This window comes from Wyeomyia smithii, chromosome 2 (genome assembly GCF_029784165.1).
Source record: "Wyeomyia smithii strain HCP4-BCI-WySm-NY-G18 chromosome 2, ASM2978416v1, whole genome shotgun sequence".
Classification (NCBI taxonomy): Eukaryota; Metazoa; Arthropoda; class Insecta; order Diptera; family Culicidae; genus Wyeomyia; species Wyeomyia smithii.
In genome coordinates this window covers 174820620-174841576 of record NC_073695.1, presented here as the reverse complement: position 1 = coordinate 174841576, position 20957 = coordinate 174820620, and the positions used below count along the sequence as shown (strand labels likewise).

Here is a 20957-nt window from a genome sequence, read left to right as displayed (position 1 = left end):
CGTGGTTCTGTGGTTAGCGATGTCGGTCGGCTAGCTCTCCCACACGGTTGTGATATCGGGTTCGATTCCCGACCAGGTCGAGGAACTTTTCGAGCTGGAAATTTTCTCGACTCAGCACTGGGGCACGGTGTATCGTTGTACTTATCCTACAACATGCAAAATGTGCCGAAAACAATATCGATAACGAATTCTCTCAACTAATCTAGTTGATTGAGACCGCATTAACCCTCAGGCTAGCGTGCGATATTGTTTTTACCGGTGAAGGATCGCGGTAAGACTTTCAGCCCTGATACAAAACGGCCGATCAAAAACTCTAAAACTCTAAAAGTAAAACTTTCAAAAAATAGCAGAAACCATCGGTTGCTCACAAAATATAGTTGAAAAATCTGTGAAATACCAGAAGAACTCAAAACACGAGGATGGAAAGAAAAATAAATTCTAGAAATGACCACCGAATACCATGCACCAATTTTTTTCATCTCATGGAACCTCATCGCTACTACCACGAGAAAAGAAATATTCTGCAGTTTAGATAGGAAACAATATCTAAGAATGCTTGTTTCAGTAAAATGCTATGTCGCTGAGTTGCAGTGTAAGCTATTACTGTTTTCACACAATCACACACTGCACACTTTTTCCAAAATTGCAAAAACGTGGTCGAAATTACTTTTAGATGAAAACCTAATCACCTAAAAGTGAGAAAAGGATTTTTGAATTGCAGATAAAAATCCAATTTGCTCAGGAAAGTTGAGGCTCATTTTATAAGAAACAACTTTGTCGAAGACGCTCTCCTCATATCTGTCTATTTAATGGACTTTTGTTGATACTTGTTGATAGAATGGACTCATTTTTTAATATAACTTGTTTTTTCAATATAACTTTTTGTAGTGGTTTTCTATTGTTTTTTTTACTGTTTTCTACAATGTTGTTTTTTTTTAAAACAAAGCAAACATCGAAGAAAGTTAATTTTGTATCTCTATAGTTATTGAAGATTGTTATTAAATCAATGCTCAAATTCGCTAACAGATATCTGAATGATATATGACTTATAACTGGTTTTGTCTGCGGATATTTGCGGTTTTTGTAGATATAATTGTAATATAGTAAACTTTCAGGGAGTGGAATTGTGTATTTTGTTTCAGTAAACAACAATGTAGAACATAGAAAACTTGTAGAGAATCATGACAAAAAGCTATTAAAAAAAAAGATTTTAAGAGACATTTTATAGAAAACATCCATTTGAATAGGCAGATACGAGAAACCAGTGGATCAAAAATTTTCGACGATGAAATGTGCAAGACGTTAAAAAATCAGGTGAATGGTCAGGTGCAAAAATCGCGAAGTGTCTCAAATTCCCTAAATCAGTAGTAAACAGGGCTCTCAGAACAAAAATTCTATATGTCCAAGCGCAAGGGTGATATTGCCAAACGGCTCGAATTCGTGTTTGCTGACAAGTTCGTTCGCAAGCTGATGGTGTGGCTCTGCAGCTGTCCCAAAAAACCAAGGTTTTCATCACTGGGTCAACAATGAATGGCCAGGTGTACAAAAAACAGTGCCTTCAGAAGCGGATTTTGCGTTCATCAGATCACATGACGGTCCAGTGAAGTTCTGGCTTGACTTGGCCAGCTGCCACTACAGCCGGTAAGTCATGGATTCGTAGAAGGAGAATGGAATTCATATCATCGGAAAAGCTAGCAACCCACCAAATTACCAAGATTTACGTCCAATTGAAAAATATTAGGCGATAATCAAGAGCGAGTTGAACAAAAGTGGCAGAACGATAGAAAACCAGCTGATTTACATATATGGTGGAAGAAAATGGCGGATCGAGTTGACAATTACACTGCGTGTTTTTTGGCGATCATCATTTTGAGTGCCCAAATATTAAATGGATCAAGCTTTATATGCCAAAAATTCGTTTCTCACTTTTAGGTGAACTAATCACAAAATTGTATGTTCTATAAAATGGAGAAAAATAAATAGAAAAACTTTGCTTGAGACACTACGGCTCTGAAATCAATTGGGTTGGCGTTTTTGTGGCTTTTGAAACAGTGTGCAATGGTAAAAATTTTACTATGTACACTGCTACGAAGTTTGCGTCGAATAATTGTGGAATATTTAAAATTTGTTTTGTTTACCCCGAAGAACATCCGGGTCCGAAAATTGAACTGTTACAATTCTTTAATACTCATTATTACGTTGCACACGAAAATACATTGGACGGCCTCACTTTATGACAATGTCCAGTCTTAACTGTCAATGGATACCTGCCATGGTGAAGATCGCCAAGAAGCACTTTAAGTGAAATCTTCGACGAAGAGGCATTGAATTGGCGTCAGTTCTTAACGTATCTGATCGAAGTTCCCGAGGAAAGATAAACTTCAGACCAAATCCAGAAGAATCAAGACCTTTCGGCGAGGCAGAAATAAGAATGGATAAAAGGAACAAAGGCCCAGGTAAAGAAAGGTTGTAAAATATCGTACAACAGTTCGTAAATAAGCAGAACATCAGAGTTTGATTGCTAGAAAGATCATGAACCTATACCGATATTCTGACAGCCACCACATGACACAAATTAGCATCGGTAATGGTTCGGAGCCAGAACCAACCATGATGGCCGAGCTCCGCTGGTGTTTGTCCCTGAAACTGAAGGACTGAGGATCAACCAGAAAACAGACAGAACGTCGTCATTTTGGTACCAGGAATGGGGTTTTCCAACAGAATTCGGCATTGGCCACAGTGAAGAAAACTCAACTCTGGATTGCGGACCATTTTCCAGGGTACATCTTGAGTTCGGAATGGAAGGCGAGTTCACGGGACTGGGTTTTGTTGGAGCTCGAAGTCTGCCCTAAAAACACGAAGGTGTGGAAGTTCTGAAGCAACATCTGGTGGCAACCTGAGAATAAAGCACCTGCGGGCCTCATGTGATGCGTTTCTCGATCATTTACAGCGAGTGGTTTAATTTAAGGGAAAAAGTTTATCTTCAACAGGGAGTTTTCAAATGAGATCAAATGAATTAAATATAGTGTTATTGTTTTAATAAATTTATCTATTTGTTTCAACGTGGCACTTTAAATACCGAACCCTGCAATCTTTCTGGTTCTACAACTGAGGAGATAGTTATAGAAATCTGAAGGTCTTATATCAGTAGATTGTTGAAATGTACCCATATATTCCTTCACGGATTTTGAAGGAACGTGGAATAAATTTAATATATAGGTATGTATTTCAAGATGCTGTTTACAAACAAAAATACATTCACTAGTACTTTCCTCTAGAAAAATCTAACACAGTTCACTATTCTTGAATCAAGTAGTACTATGCTTGAGCAGAATCCCAACTTATCACCATTGAGAAAGCGAATAAAGTGTTCCATTCATGCTCGAATTGTTTCAATTTTCTTCCCGGGCACTGTTCACCTTGACCAGAGCGCCATTTTCCCGTTTTCTCAGGCTTCCATTCAAGTATAAAGATCCATTACGTTGTCATATTTCCGAACATTCTCCGCTGCGCTTGCTAACATAAGTTCACATTTCGCAGGCAGGCAGCGTCAGTGGAGCGGAAATGCACTCTGCGTGTTGGGGAACCTGAGCGAACGCAAACTCCCACACATATCGTTCCATTTCGGTGGATTTCTGCATGGAAGAGATTTTGAGCTGATGCTGTGTGCTTAACGTTGGTTTCGATGAGGGGAAAAAGGTTGCACTTTGCCACGGAAAGCACTGTAGAAAACTTCGAGGGTGTGAGATGTCAAGAAGTCTGCGATATTGATTTCATAACATCAGAATACCGTTCGACGGTGTGTTTCAGTTCACGTATGCTGGAAACTGAAATGCTTATTGGTTTCTAGGTGTAGTCAGCTTTCCGAATGTCGATTAATGATGAATGCTTTGACATAGATTCAGTTGAAAAGAGCAAATCGTAAAAAGGTATCAATATTTCAACCAATCATTGGACAATTTCAAAACTCATCCAGTCGCTTACGTTTTTTGCCACATTCGTCAGAGCGAAAAGTCTGAATGGAAACGGTACGTGACGTTTTACAATTATAGCAGCAGGTTAAGAAGAAGCTTAAGAATGTGAACCAGCTTAAGTGGCCTTTCTTCTACGTTTTGCTTACCGTGAAGAATATAACACGTAATCTGGTCACGGTGCAATCAGACAGACGTGTTATTTCATATATCTACCGAAAAACATTCTTCTCCTCGGTTGTGGGAAATTTTGATAAGCATTGAATGGGCAAGAATTGTTTTTATGAACGAGTCGATCAGAATCAGAAGAGTGAAGAAGTATAAATCGTATCCATTCTGTACTAAAAAAATTGTCATATCTAATCGGATATAAGGCTCTCTGTCGCATAGTTTTCCCTACTGCAATGGAGTTATTCGGTCAAATACAGTCTCGATATCCATTTAAATGATTTTATCACCGTCTTCCATTATTTAATGCAGGATTAATACACTTCATATTGGGCTAAATTTGTTACCCTGCGAAAAGGAAACATGTTGCTCAGGAAAAACCCTGTCGGTAGCTTGAAGGTTTTCGCTATTAAAGCTAACGCAAAGTTAACCCCATTCGTCGCTAGTGTAGTGGCTATGATATTTTAATATTGTTCCCGCGATAGAATCGTCCTTTCGTTCATCCGTTTACGGACTCCCCGACCAAACCATGAACGCCGGCGACTTTTGCCTTCACTTATACTTATCGCAGCCCAAAATGCCGTTTGGAGTGAGTCCTGACATTCCAAGTGCCTAGCTAGAATGTCATTGTTTCTTTTAGTCCGCTTTATTCTGTAAAGATTGTCCCGATTCGAGTTTACTTCAGAATTGTAGGGGTAATTTTAACCAACTACTGGGACCACCCAGCCTGAAAGAACAACCACGAACGGAAATCTTTTTGAGTTAGCATACGACCAGAGCTCTCACCAAGGTTAGCACTAGATTGTTTAGGGACCTTTTTCCAAAAGCAGCAAATTATATCGACATGGGAAAAAAGAGCAACCTTAATTCATGTGTTTAACAAAAAGATAGCGCAAAGTGAAAAATTAAATTTCATTTTGATTTGGATTTGGATTTTGTTGTAATATAATTGTAATTCATATTAATTATCTATTCTCGTGTATACTACTCCAAATTCATAACTTTTTTTTTGGTAGGGGCTTAGAATTACGTTGTCCATTGATGTGAACTTTTGTAATATAAAACAAGACTTCACAACTTGGGAGTAGCGAGCATATAAATAAAGACGTGTAGACTGCTATTATAGTGTTGGAACATGCTGCTCAGTTACACATACCTACTTACTTTCTGCTTCGAAGTAGACCACAATGCCAAATTGAATAGCTTTCAATCAGGATGGGTTGTTTAGGAATTCTTGTCACGTTCGAAGTGCTTTACTCAGTACGAACCGGTAATATGTTTAACCGATACTCTGTAGGTACCAACAAGGTAAGCCACCTTTAATGGACGAATAAACAAGTTAATAAAAGTTAATCAGTCGGTTCCACCACTGATTTAAACGAAATCAAATAGATTCTGTACCACCTTCGCATAATAACGTAGACATAGAACATATTATAATTTATTCAAAATCATAATAAACTATTGTTATAGCTTTTTGGAATCTGAGAACGCAAGTGGTGTACGTTTACGACCGCGTACTGTCACTCACGTTAAGAACAATGGTTCGTAACGGTATTCGGACATGTTCTCTGTTTTCGGAAACGGAATGGCAATGGCGAAGTTGAGCTGGTTGAATCGGAATGGGCCAACGTTATCCATGCCATTCAGTTGTAATTTAATAACTGTGCACACACATAAACCGACGATCCGCTGCATGGTAAGGGCCGGAATCCAACTGCCATTCGCGAATGATTATACCGGCCCAAAATTGGCAGCACTTTATCAGCTGTTTGCACATCAATCATCGCCAGCAGAGACTAATTGGCAAATACTGTGCAAATCAATCAACACTGCAGTGCGGATGCCAAAGCGAATTGCGAACGAATGATGCTTGTACTCGCTAGCATTTATTTATTTTGAACCGTTACCGGTTCAAATTAATTTCAAGATTAACATCTGTTATAACTGTTGTTATAATTGGAAATATGAATTAAATAATTCTCTATATCTTTTTATGAAATAAAAAACTAACCGTCATTATTAAGTTTTGAAACGAAAAAAGCTACTCACCACAATAGTCCAACCAACCTTCTACACGGCTGGGATAATTGATGTTGTTGAATTTACTGGGTACTCTTCGGCGCATCATCTTGATGACTATTTCCTGTTTTCAAACTTTCGTCGGATCAAACGATGACGGATGTAATTGTTGTTCAATTCACTTTTTATTCTCGCGTTAAACTTTCTTTATTTAAGTCTGACTTATATCTCGCTTGCGAACCGAACCGAATTCCAGTTTCGTAAGCAGAAACATTTACATATCTTCATGCTCCTTTCAACCTTCTTCTGTTCCCCCGCAGATGACGAAGTTTCACTTTGACTTCGGTTGTCCGGTAGGTGACAGCTTTCGAGCGCTGATGACCATAAACAGCAACTCTTCACTCAGACCAGAAATCCTGCAACCATTCCGCAAAAGAGTACTACCAAAAGGTGTTCACTACTCTGTTTTTGTTCCGCTATTCCCCCACCACTTCACATAAATGCTGCAATTGATCGATGACACACTTTTCCTCTTTTCTTACTACTTCGGCTGACCTTTGCTACAAACGCAGCCACTCACACCTTCTCATTAATATTTCTTACTTTTTATGGAATTTCACTTTCGATTTCGCGTCATTACCTCTCCTCTCCGATACTGCGTGTTTTTTTTTCAACGCGCAAATGTGCTTCCACCAACTACAGACTCGTATCGCTCTCCTTTAACTTTTTTGTTTGGCTTCTGAATCGCTTCGAATACGCTCACCTGCGAAATCAGCCGTTTCTAAACAAACGAGAAAATCGATAGGCCCCTTTCACCTCACCACGATAAGATAAGTTCCCTTTACGTGCCCCGTCGTCCCGTCAACTGACCCTTCCTGTCGCCGCCTGCTCACTTGATCACGTCCGCAAATGACACTGTACGAAACCTTTTCGGACTATATACATAACCGCTCTTTAACCGTCTAGTCTATAGCGCTATTTCCACGAGAGGCTCGCCGTTTCCTTCCGCGGGATGCTGCGATGCGGCCGGGTGTGAGAAAACGATATCACTGGAATCTTCTGCCGGCAAGGGTGAATCATTTGTGTTCATCAATCTCGTCACTAGCGACGAAGGAGCAGAGTTCAGAGCAACGAACGAGGACGCAGGTGCTGTTTATTGCTCAGTGAATTTCATTTTCGAACTATTCATGCTGAAAATAGAGAAAAATTGAAATAGATTTTTTTATTATTTACTTGTGACATGGAAACTGTAATGATTACAAATATTTTCTAATATTATTAGGTTTGAAACTGATTTAATATGAATTTTGGTATAGATTTCCACAGGTAATGATACCTTTATTTTCTAGAACTCCTCACAACGAATCTTTTATGGTAGTATAAAAACAAAGTTGAGTGCGTGTTTGTATAAAAATAAACACAGTTTATACAATAAATCAGCCGTTGCGGAACAGGGTGGTCTAAAGATCATTTTTTCGAAAAAGAGTTTTTTGCATAAACCGCATCTACTCAAGAAACTAAAGTTGGGAAATAAAAAATAAATCGAAAAATCGAACTTTAAAGCTGATTTATAGCGTGTTGAAATTTCGTCCGAAACAGAATGGCTATTCTGTTTTTAAAGGGTGTAAATATGTTTTCTTTGGGAAATAATGAATCGCTTTCGGAAAACCTGTTACGCTACAGTTAAAGGATGGTAATGAATATGTAGCATTAAAAGTCAAATTTAACACTTTTAATCCAATACAGGTTGGACTCGATTATCTGGAATTTTGGAAAACATTACACTCCGGATAATCAAGCCGTTAGTTCATTTTTATTCGTTTCTTTTTGCACTTATCAAGGACAGTTAGTTTGCTAATGAAAAAATATTCCATTCAGTTAATCTGACGACTAAATGATCTAGATCGGAGAATTTGCACGCAGCCGATTTCATTTGAAACTTATAACGCTTTCTTCAAATCCTTGTAAACAATATCGGAGTTGTTTTACAGACTCCAAAACAAGTCCCGGATTAATCATAACGGAATCGTAAGGCCAGTAAAATACCTTACTAGAGCCAGCTAGCCAAGATGACTAGAACAAGATACACTGGGGTCGCTTTTTACGCGGTTGGTTGTACCGCATTTAAAAGATTAGATTAGATATAATTATACTAAACTTATTTCATACCACGTACAAATAATCTTCCGAATCGAGTAAAATAAATCCGCGTTATTGTAAAAATATCCCGTTCAAAAAAACGCATAAAAACAACCCGCGTAAAAAGCGGCCCCAGTGTACCTAACTCTTGCATCGGACACGATTGTTGCTGCGCGTGAACGAATTGTCGAACTAATTTGTAATTTGATGATGACGACAAGGTGGCGAAAGGTGAAGCAATTTTTGTCATTATCCTTGTATGGTCCTACTAGCAATACTCAGAGGGAGAGATATGAGAATAGAATGTTGTAAGCTAAACAAACATGTCCAAATCTGAGCCAAACGAACAACAAAGATAACACATTGAAAGGTATTGAAATCAGATACAAAAAAGGTTACATTTATTTTTACACGTTTTTCATGTTCTTTTGCTAAACAATGACTTGAGAATGCTTCAAAATTGCTTTATCACAGTGATTTTTAACTGGTGGTTCAAAGACCTATTGTATGGTCAACAAAATAATGATCAACTATGGTGAAAGTATATAAAATTGAACATAAACATAAAATTTAACACCTTCACGGTTTTTGTGGTGCACTTTATTATTCCCCAGGACTTCCACCGTCACCATCTGTTATACGAGTCGAATGAAAAAGTTAGTCAACGTTGCGCTTTGAGAAGAGATCTGGCACCTCTGACATGCAAAACCTAGTTGCCAAACAGGCAGTTTTTTTCATCGCTTATCTCTCTCTCTCTCTCTCTCTCAGTATCTCTAGGTCCTACCATCTAATTTTCAATATCCTTGCACGGTGGAGCCATCTAATTTTTAATATACTTATATGGTGCTGCCATCTAGTTTTCATTTTCATCTGGCGGGTTACGCGTGGTAAATCGATTTTGTTAATAACCAGTTTTATGCGCATTCAAGTCATCAGAGAGCAGCACTAACAGTTGTAAAGGTGTCGTGGGCAAACTGTATAAAAAAACTGGAAGTCAGGTATCTTGTTCTAGTCATCTTTGCAGCTAGATAATCGACGAATCAGAGGAAATGACTTATAACAGGTGACAACTTAAATTTAGATTTTTCTTCGAGGCTCTCTTACTCAACAACATACACGCTCAAAGGAAAATGGGAGTATGGATATTAGGGTGGGACAAAAAACAAATGTTAGCTCCCATGCACTTTTCGTGTTCCTTATGGGTCCCATAACATCTTGGTAACTTTTCAGATCGATCGGTGAAACGCCCGATTTTTAAAGTTTCCATACGATTTTATATGGAAAAACCCACTTTTTCAAAACTTATTCTCTATAAATGTCCAGTTGCCTCCTAAAATTATATGGATACATGATATTTGTAGGGAATTTTCTCTTCTGAAGACCGTAAGGCGCTACGATGCTTGTAGAAACAGCTATTCACTCCAAACTGATTGAATGTCTTGCGAGCGGCTCACCATTGAAATTTTCCAGCAACACTGCTACAGCATGCTGCTATTGCAAACTTGCTTAAGTATGAGAAATAATTTCGCGTGGAATTAATTTTCAAAGTATGATTTTTGCTCATAGTATCTTCGGGGAAGCCTTCAAGATAAATTTAAGCGATATCATTTCTCATCACATGGTTGAATTTGCAACAGCAGCATACTGCAGCAGTATTGCTAGTAGAATTCAATGGTGAGCCGTTCGTCAGATATTCAATCAGTCTGGGGTGAATATCTTTTTTCACAAGCAAGGTAGCGCCTTGCGGTCTTCAGAAGAGTTTTTCCCAGAAAAATTTCCTATAAATATCATGTATTGATATATTTTTAGGAGCCAACTGGACATCTGTATAGAAAAAGTTTTGAAAAAGTGGTTTTTCCCATATAAAATCCTATGGAAGCTTTAAAAATCGGGCGCAAATCGGGCGTTTCACCGATCGATCTGAAATGTTACACAGTTGTTATAGGACCCATAAGGAACACGAAAAGTGCATGGGAGCGAAAAAATAACACCATCGCTTTTTTCCCATATAACTGTTTCCCAGTCTAAAGGATATGTAAGTTCTCTCTTTCCTTTTATGCCAGTATTTTTTGTTTTGTTTTTAGCATACTTAGTTCTGTTCAAAACGGCGTCGAAACAAGGAGCATTGTCCAAGAGTGTTGTGCTGTTCTAACTAAACTTTGTTAAAATTTTGGTAAAAAGTTCACGGTAAACAATTTTAAAGGCGAGAATCATCCCGCTTCGACTGTGTATGATTTTCTCCATATATCAACAACAATTCGCCAGAAAGGTAGTGAAGACCGACTAAAGACAAAAGACGAGAATAACAATGAACAAAAAAGGATTTTGTTATTCTCGTCTAAATCATGTGTTCAAGTCCAGTGGTTTGGCTATCAATCAAGGTGTGTACCAGAATGAAAGTATGAGAAAAATTTTGATTTCAATTACCAATCGTACCACAACTTTTTATGCATCATCAGACAGAATAGAAAAGGTAAATATCTCAAATGTAAACAAAGTTCTGGGCGTCGGGTCCCCACAAATCAAGGAAACAAAAACGATTTTGTTGCATTGCGTAAATCATAAATCTAATGATGTCAAACTCAATTGAGAAAGAGTCTTTTTCTAAAATAAAACTGAAAAATCTAAGTTGCGTGATTATATAATGGATAAGTTCTCAGCGAGAAATCCTTGTAAAAAGGTATTCTAGAAATTTCTGACAATTTCTGCTACGTTTCCTAAGACAAATGAAGGTTTTCAAATATGAACGATCAAAACTTGGCAAGACTTGGGCCCGGCTTTCCAGAATCGTAAATTCCGCTCTGCGCAAAGATGTTAGATTTCATGTAAAAATTTATCTCACGTCATCGAAGTTACTTTATTTTGCAACACACCGCACAATGGTCCAGTAAGGCAAAAAGTGGAACTTAATTCCATAGCGTCTTTCACTTTCATTCTAGCTTAATAGTGTAGGTACGTTCTGAAAATTATCGAAAAAATAGGCTAAAATGTGCTATACTGCCTATAACCGCATATCAGTCCCACCTTAATTTTCATCATGTTGAGAAAACCACGCGTAAAGCCATTTTTCTTGCTTAAGTTAATTTGTTGAGCGTGGTTTATTCCCATATTTTTGACATAATATAATGAGATAGAGATTTACTATAACTTCTCTATAAAAGCGACAAGAATGCAGGTGGGACTGGTATGCGATTATAGGCAGTATAACTTTGTGATAAAAAGCTCTGGCCAAGTGCGGTCCTCAACAAAAACATATGTTTTGTATGCCCAAATATTTCTTTAGAACAACGTTTTCTTGTGAAATGTAACTAACTAAAGTTACGTTAAAAAACTAACTTTCAAGTAACTTTTATTTAAAATACTCTGTAACTCTGTACCCAATGAATATAGGAATTTCGTTTGTTCTGCAAAGTCCAATATTTTTGCACGTTCTAAAACTTTGCCAAAGAAACCATGTTTGGTTTCGCTCTTTTGCTCTTTGTATGCTCATTAGGCTATATTTTGCCAAGGAGGCAGAATTCGAACAAGTCGTATATAAAGCACTTGTAGAGATACTCTATCTCTACAATTTGTCCAAACATCAGGCCAAGCTTGTAAAACCGGAAGAGCTGCTCTTTTGTAACCTACGAAAATAAAACAACTCTGGCTATGGAACTATAGCAATTTCCACATTACAATGCACAGTGGTCCAGAAAGACAATTTAGGCGGACATGAGCTTTTCGATGCAATTTTGAGGTTTGAGAGATATAGTTGCTTCGGAGAAGTTGTTTATTATAGTTGGGACCTTATTTTGGTATCAACGTAAAATAGGGTGGTCCCAAAATCAGCGAATTAGAAACACTACCTTTTTTATTTAAAAAGATAATTATACGCGTTCTTCGACAAAGTTGTAGCAAAAGAAATTCTAAGCAACTTTTCTATAAAAAGTTTTTTGTATCTCTAAATTTGAGCGATTTAGACACTTTTTTTAGGGTGGTGCCAAAAAATAGTTTGTTTGCTCTATTTTTTTTCAGTTCGAATTTTTCAGCAATGCTGTCTTCGAGAAAGTTTTAGACCTTTAAAAGACGCAACTTTTAACGTAAAAAGGTCGCGAATATCTTTTGTTGGTAAAAAGTTACAAGCATTTCTATTTTCAAAATACGCATATTACATGTGATAAGTAACATGTTTCTAATTCGCTGATTTTAGGACCACCCGATTTTACGTTGATACCAAAATAAGGTACCAACTATAATAAACAACTTCTCAGAAGCAACTATATCTCTTAAACCTCAAAATTGCATCAAAAAGCTCATGTCCGCCTAAATTGTCTTTCTGGACCACTGTGCAATGTTCAGACAAATTGTAAAGATAGAGTGTCTCTACAAGTGCTTCATATATGACTTGTTCGAATTCTGTCTCCTTGGCAAAATATAGAACGTGCAAAAATATTAAACTTTTCAGAACAAACAAAATTGGGTACAGAGTTACAGAGTATTTTAAATAAAAGTTACTTGGGAATTAGTTTTTTTTAACGTAACTTTAGTTAGTTACATTTCACAAGAAAACGTTGTTATAAAGAAATAAGAATTTCTGCTTAACTTCGAGGAAAAATATTGATATCATCATTCCACTTGCCCCTTTTTAACCTATGCGTTCTTGAAGTTATCGAAAAAATAAGCAAAAATATAATATAACTTTGTAAGAAAAAGTTCTGGAGGTGCATGATCTTTGGTAAAAATGTGTGTTTTGTGTGCCCTCACAACAAAACTTTCGTGTAAAATGCAACCAACAAAAGTTAAGTGCACAAAACTTTATTTTGAGTAAGTGCCATATAATATACTTTATAACTTTGTAATGAATGAAGATAGGATTTTCATTTGTTCAACAATGTTTCATATATATGAATCTTCTACAACTTTCCTAAATATACCTTTCCTCTATATCTTAACACAAAAAAGTTAGTTATGCTATTTTTAGTATTGTGGACTTTTTATAATTTTTAACCATTTGCGATTATACGGATCATTCATACAAACAATTGTTCGCAAGACATCATTTAGTTATGGAATTAAGTTCCATTTTTGGCCTTATTGGACCACGTCCGACGCCGTAGCACTGCAGGAGGTGTGCTAAAAGGGTTCAATGGTACGTACGTTACGGGATGGTCATGCCATCTACCAAAGCTGCGGTACTACACATGAGCTTTCATAGTGATGGGCGAGATGCAGAAACGAGTGATTGGGTAGTGACCAATCAGCCCTAGAATGTGCAGGTTGAGAATCAAGGGGCGGTTCTTCAACATCAGCATCATAAACGTGCACAGCCCTCACCTCGGAAATACCGAAGACGACGAAGATACTACGCGCAGTTGAAGCGTGAGGTTCAGCGCACACCAGCTGACTAACGAAATGGGTCTAAGATATATCGGCTTTACGGCGTTCAAGTAGATGGCTGTGCGTAGTAACTGCCTCCAGCACAACTTCTTACGCAAGTACACCTGGTGGTCACCAAATCAGACAGAGACACAGATCAACCACGTTCTGATTGATTGTCCGCACATCTCAGACATCATCGACGTCAAATCCCATAGGAGCACTAACGACGACTCGAACCACTACCTGGTGATGGTTAAGATGCGCCCAAAACTCTCCCTGGTTAACCCTTAAATGCGCACGACGTTAAAAAACCATCTAAACACAACATTGCGCATTTAAGGGTTAACAACATTCGATAAAATTAAATGTGCTGGGATAAAGATGGTAGCATTCCGATGGACGACCGTGAGGTGATCGAAAGGTGGAGGCAGCACTTTGACGAACACCTGAATGGCACCCATGCACAGAACCATGGCTCGCGTCGGTGCGAAAAACGTAGAAGACGTGCCAGCCCCAAGGATAGGTGAAGTTGAGGATTCCACCAAGCAGCTGAAAAACGATAAATCGGCTGGAAAGGATGGCCTCTTAGCTCACTGGAAACTGAGGACAATGATACCAACCGTGAGATCCGGAGGCGTATTATCAGTGGAAGTCGCGCCTACTATGGGCTCCACAAGCAATTTCGGTCAAACAGACTAAGCACTTCTACGAAGTGTAACCTGTGCAAAACGCTCATAAGACGGGTCGTTCCATGAAACGTGGACAATGTTCAAGAAAGACCTGCAAGTGATCGGAGTTTTCGAACGACGGGTACCTTAGTTGATCTTCGGCAGCGTGCAGGAGAACGGAATATGGAGGCGGAGGATGAACCATATCAATATACTAATCCGTAATATGTAGTTGTATATGAGCCGTTGCGGAACAGAGTGGTCTAAAGACCATTTTTTTCGAAAATAAGTTTTTTGCATAAACCGCATCTACTCAAGAAACTGAAGTTGGGAGATTAAGAAAATTTCGAAAAATCAAACTTTAAAGTGGATCTATACCGTGCTGAAATTTCGTCCGAAACAAAATGGCTATTCTGTTTCGGAACAGAGTGGTCTATGTACATAAATCGGTGTAATACTATCATGTAACACGTAACATGAAGCATATTACATGTGATAAGTAACATGTCACTTGTTCTGTACATGTCACATGTAATATGTACCCTGTTACACGTAATGTAACATGAAAAATGTAACATGTAAAATATTATGTAATATGTAACATGTTGTGTTACATGTAATGCTACACGTGACATCTTACATGTGACATGCTGTATGTATCATATAACATGTGACACTAGCCATTTTATACGAGTTACCGTCGTTTTCTTTGTCATTTACCAGGTTTGTGTACATAGACCACTCTGTTCCGCAACGGCTCATATATAGAAATGTATACATTTGAATTCTCTCGAACATATAATAATTTTTAATATGGTAATCTTTCTATTGAGTTAACAAATACGACAACCGCTCTCCGGACAATTAAATATTAACACTGCAAATCTTAAACATTGTTAAACATTAAGAAATGTAACTTGTTTCAAATAAACATATATGTTTTTTTTTCTCTGGTAAAAAACAAGAAATAATAACAATATACACAAAAGTCGTTTTCAACATGCGGGATCCGCAGGGCAATATTTAGAATCTAGGGACCCGGGGTAGACATTTTCGCGGGGCTCTCTTTTCTTAAAACATTTAGAGGTAAAAAAAAATTCGAACTTTGAAATGACTTAACGCTTCGCTGGAAGATGACGAGCAAAAAAAATGTCTTCATTCTGTCTTCTCGGCATTCGCCCTGTTGCCCCCTCCCCCTTAAATTCGGGCCTGAGGATACGTAGCGAAAAAAAACGCGTAATTTCCAATATCCGCGTAAACAAATTCCACTTGTAAAAGTTTTCAATCATTTCTGCTAAAAAAACTCAACAGCATTGTAAGTTTCATCTCCAACTCAAAATAATACTCAGAAAAAAATAAAAAGTTCTGGTAAAATCAGTGAACATTGGATTAGGGAAACTCAGCCGGTACGTACTCTGAATAAGCGATTTGAGCATGAAAAACCATTAAAATTAAACCGTATAAAAGACTTTTTCGAGAAGTTTTGAAATGCACATTAAAATAATCGTGTTAAATAAACCGCTTAAAAGCGACTTTAGTTTACTCCAAATTAATTTTTTTCAATGATAGTTTAAAAGTTCTAATTGTTCTAATTCGCTGGACTGTTTTTTAAAATGATGGCTTTCTGGATAAAAAATCCTGGAACGCAGTTGAAGTTTATGCTTGTACGTAGCATGAGGTGCAAGGAGACCCCAGGTTATTATATTTTTCTCTAAGAAACTACTACTAATATTATACAAGATATATACACTACTAATATTATACAAGATACTACTAACTACTACTAATATTATACAAGATATATACAAAAATTAAAAACTCACAATGGTTTTTTTATTAATTTTCAATAGTTAGGTGAACCTTTCTCCTCCAAAAAACCAGTTATTACAAAGATTATTCACTAAACAAAATCTTCTAAACACGTTGAAATTGGCCCTTTTAATAAAACGTACCTAAAGTAACCTTTTTAAATTATTTTTTAGACACATCTGCCAAATAAAATCTTGCTCAAACAGTTCAAGTTGAATAATATGTTTCCGAAAAAATTAAATAGGAATAAGTCTTTAAATCACATCTTTATACAGAACTTTTGAAATAATTTGCCGATCGAAAAAAACATTCAATAGTGATCAGCTATATTCTAAACCAGTTTACATGCCACTGAAAGCGGTCCAGTCTTAGTAGAGAAAATTGTTCATAAAATAGTAACAATTACCACGTCCTAGCAGAAACGGCCTAATTGGAGGTCACGTTTCAATACATTCCAAACTCCCATTAAAAGAATTAAAATTTCAAAAAACGAAAATCCTACCTTTTTTGACATCTGCGGCAGCAACCACACACCCGCACAAAAAGAGAGTTTTTCCCTCTGCCAATCAAAATTCAACCCGCTTTCTGTTGGATCAATATTCATTATCTCACCGCAGACGAGAAAATCGCAACCCGTGAACCGCTTCAGATTCAGTCGATTGTCATGATTATTGCTGTTTTCACAGTTTGTATTTGCTAACCCTGGCCACACTTTTTCTATATGTACTTTTCATTACATGTTATTCATATATTTCATTAGCACTTCAAAAACAATTCTCGCTATTTTTCGGTTTGGAAACCTTTTAGCCACACACTTCCACAATCTTCCACCACATGACAAACTAGAAATTTATCTTGCAACGTTCATATCGTCACACAAAATATCTACACCGCAACCTCAGCACTCCGACTGCCCTTGCATGTATCAACATTTGACAAAAATCACGACTTCACCTCGAATGTGATAAGCACGTTTTTTTACCTGACCTGGCAGCGGTACGCCAACCTCATCGGTAGACGAAAGCGCACAAACAAACGAAACGTAGGACGTAGGTGCAGCGCAGAGACGAAACACGACAAATCAGCCTCACAGACAGCATTCGCGCGCGATCAAACACTGGTGCGCTAAGTCAATTCTGATATCTGCCAATCCACCGCAGGTACACAGACTCGCGCTTAGTAGGTATGTAACCGTGCGCAGCTTACAACGTTCGACCGATTAAACCGCACCGATCAGAACCGCCTTTATTACAAAACAGCACGATCCGAAGCGTACCGCTTGCGAGAAGATACTGAATAAACGTAAAACATAGTGCCGGCAGCATTCACACAATAACCGAAAGCTTTAACCAAGCAGCATAAGTTTTATGTGCGATCCAGTGAGAGAGAGAAATGAAATCAAAAGCTTCTGCTCCACCATCCGAGGAACGTATACCGGCCGGCATGCAACGAACACATTCGCCGCGATTCTTCGTTGAGCACGATTGTAAGCAATCCGGAGAGCCAAAGAGAATTTATGTATACGCGTGCATAAACTTACCGTGTGGGTGCATACTTCACCCTGTATCGCATTTAGAAAATACAAACCTACTAAACATCTCGTCCTCTAACTCAAGTTTTAGACTTTTTTTGCCTTTCTCCTAGAAAGGTATAGCAATCACTGGAAAAACCAAAGGTATAAAAGTGGTCCCAATGGCCGAATGTCATATACCACTCGACTTCTTTCGACGAACTGAGCATTTTCTGTATGTATGTATGTATGTGTGTATGTGTGTGTGTGTGTGTATGTATGTGCAACTTTTTTTTCTCACTCATTTTTCTTAGAGATGGCTGGACCGATTTTCATAAAATTAATTGCAAATGAAAGGTCTAGTTGCGCCATAGTTTGCTATTGAATTTCATTGTAATCGGATTTTTAGTTTAGAGGTTATGTATCAAAATGTAAAAATCACGAAACATCAATATCTCAGAAACCACACAACCGATTTTAATAAAATTGGTTTCAAATGATCGGGCTGTCTCCAGAACCCTTAACTTTCGAATTTCGTAATGATTGAACATATGGTTCAAAAGTTATGTAAAGAAAAGTTATCCTGAGGTTGTTTAAACTCACTCATTTTTCTCAGAGATGGCTGAACCGATTTTCACAAAATTAGTGTCAAATGAAAGGTCTAGTTGCCCCATAGGTTGCTATTGAATTTCATTGCAATCGGATTGTAACTTTGTCCGTTGTTCATGAAAATGTGAAATCACATAATGAAAGTTAACATATTGACTTCCTCCTAACGATCACTGGCTAATTAAAAGGTAGAAAAGTGATCCAAATGGCCGAATGTCATATCCTACTCGACTCAGTTAGACGAATCGAGCATTTTCTGCATATAAGCATGTATAGGTGTATATGTTTGTGTGTGGGTGTGTACGTGTGTATGTGCACCTTTTTTCGCACTCACTATTCACAGAGATGGTCTGACCGAACAGATTTCAATGAAATTGATTGCAAATGAAAGGTCTAGTTGCCCTATAAGACCCTATTGAATTTTATTGTAATCTGATTTCTAGTTTAGAGGTTATGTATCAAAGTGTAAAAATCACGAAACATCAATATCTCAGAAACCACACATCTGATTTGATTAAAATTAGTTTCAAATGAACGGGCTACCATAAAAACCCTTAACTTTTGAAATTTATGAAGATTGAACATGTGGTTCAGGAGTTATGGAAAGAAACGTGTTCTGGAGACTATTTAATCTCACTCATGTTTCTCAGAGATGGCTGGCCCGATTTTTATAAAATTAGTGTCATATGAAAGGTCTTGTTGTCCCATAAGACCCTAATGATTTTTTTTTCAAACGGATCATTACTTTGCCTGTTATGTTTAAAAATGTGAAATCCAGCTATGAAAAGAAACATATTCCAAGACAACTTACTTGGACTCACTCCTATTTCTCAGAGATGGTTGACCCGATTTCCACAGAATTAGTATCAAATGAAAGGTCTACCTACCTCATAACTCCCTATTGAATTTTGCAGTAATCGGACTGTAACTTCGTCTGTAATGTATCGAAATGTGAAAATCACGAAACATCATTATCTTAGAAACTACACAACCGATTTGAACAATATTGATATCAGATGAACGGGCTAGTTAAGAGTTAACTGATGAGTTATGATTGAACACGTGGTTTCAAAGTTTGGCTGCCCCATACGTTACCTTTTCATTTGATTGTAATTAAGCTTAAGCAAGCGTTATGTTTTAATTTGTAAAACAACGAAAGTCTATTATCTCAAGTACTACACGACTTATTTGAACATAACTAGTGTCATACAAATGAGTCATCTCTCAAACTTACAAATAACAAACTTCATAACAATTTGATATGCTGTTTAAAAGTTTTAGAAAGAACAAAAATTCAAAGACTATTCAACACTTTACCTGCTTCGATCAATATATATGGCCTCAACATGATTTAAATGTGGTATCGTACTATCTGAACGTTCCCGGCATCGCTCGTGATTAAATTGTTCGAAATTAAGAGTCATTGCTTTTATTTCGCTATTTCTTAAGTACTAACATTACGTCAAATTTCATAATTTATACTTTAATTACAACATCAATATTTTAGAACCCAAAGAGTGGATAAACATTTATTGGATTTAAGCATTCATGTAAATCTATTTTTACAAATAATAAGTTTGAATGAGAAAGGCTGAGTCTGACCGCTAGGTGGATTAATTTAAGCTTTTATAATTAATCAATCATAGTTTTATGATAACTGTTTCTTTGAATTTTCGATTGAGCGACTGAAAAAAAAACGTATTTTGTATATGTCCTGAGAGAGGTCAATAACCTTGAGACAGATTCCGGCAAGTAAAGTGATAACTAACTGATTAACTTGGGTTTATAGTCTAGAATTGTCGGGCGGATCTACATTATTTTCAAAACACACATTTTTTTCATGGCGCATTTGAACAGGGGGAACTTAAAAATAAAAACAAGGTGAAATAGAAGTGGACGAATCTCATTGTCAGAATGCTTTAAGGCTCATTTTAAAAGGTGTTAAAAATAAAAACACAGATTGCATGCATAACTGTACAAATTCCAAATTACGATTCAAAAATGTAATTGCAAATTGAGTAGTTTATTTATATACGAATTTCTGATTTATTAATATCAACTAGGAGAGTAAATTTTTCAGAGCAGAACTCGATTTTTTAAAAGTATATCGTTGTCCTTCCATGTTTAAATACTTGCGATCATTAACACGCTTTTAACTTAAACTCTTTTCACAAATAAGTCTTGATTAAAAAAAATACCGATGACACACAAAATACCAATGACAGACAAAATACCAATGACACACAAAACAACATCTTTATTTCATAGCTGCATAGCAACATCTGTGCCAAGTTTCAGCCAGATTAAAAATGATCGATTAAAAGGGTTGCCCTTTCTTTCTAGAATTGCACAGGTTCTAAAATATTTTGAACAAATTTCAATTTTTATAACGACTTTTTACCCGTCAATATTGAAGTTCATTGAAGCAGACAGTGTATGTAGTTAGCGGAGCGAAAAATTAGCAATCTGAAAAATATGATACAGACTTGGAAAAAAAATACCGAATCCAAACCATTTAAATCGCAATGGTGAGTTGACAACCTGGAAAAAATGTCAAACTCCAGTCCTCACAAGTTCCTATGTGACACCTCCACGAGTCATACGAACACAATAGACTGCCAGCTGAAACATGGACACAACTGGTTAGTGTATCCTGGTACTGTCGCGTTAACCATATCTCCGAGAAGAAATGCTTCGCCAACC

General features: G+C 37.2%; 1 protein-coding gene across 3 annotated transcripts in view; it reads right to left on the bottom strand.

Moving 5' to 3' along the window:
* The window catches only part of LOC129719768 (ras GTPase-activating protein raskol), a 266716-nt gene extending 249306 nt beyond the window's left edge, over nt 1-17410 (bottom strand). For 2 of the 3 annotated variants that reach the window (XM_055671167.1, XM_055671169.1), the window contains exons 1-2: nt 16638-17410; nt 6192-7351 (exon numbers count right to left, since the gene is read on the bottom strand). In XM_055671167.1, coding sequence (XP_055527142.1) covers nt 6192-6270 — 79 coding nt within the window. In that variant the 5' untranslated portion in view covers nt 6271-7351; nt 16638-17410. The remainder of the gene's footprint in view (nt 1-6191; nt 7352-16637) is intronic. The other variant, XM_055671168.1, reaches the window with a different exon arrangement.
* Between the last annotated feature and the right edge of the window lie 3547 nt (nt 17411-20957).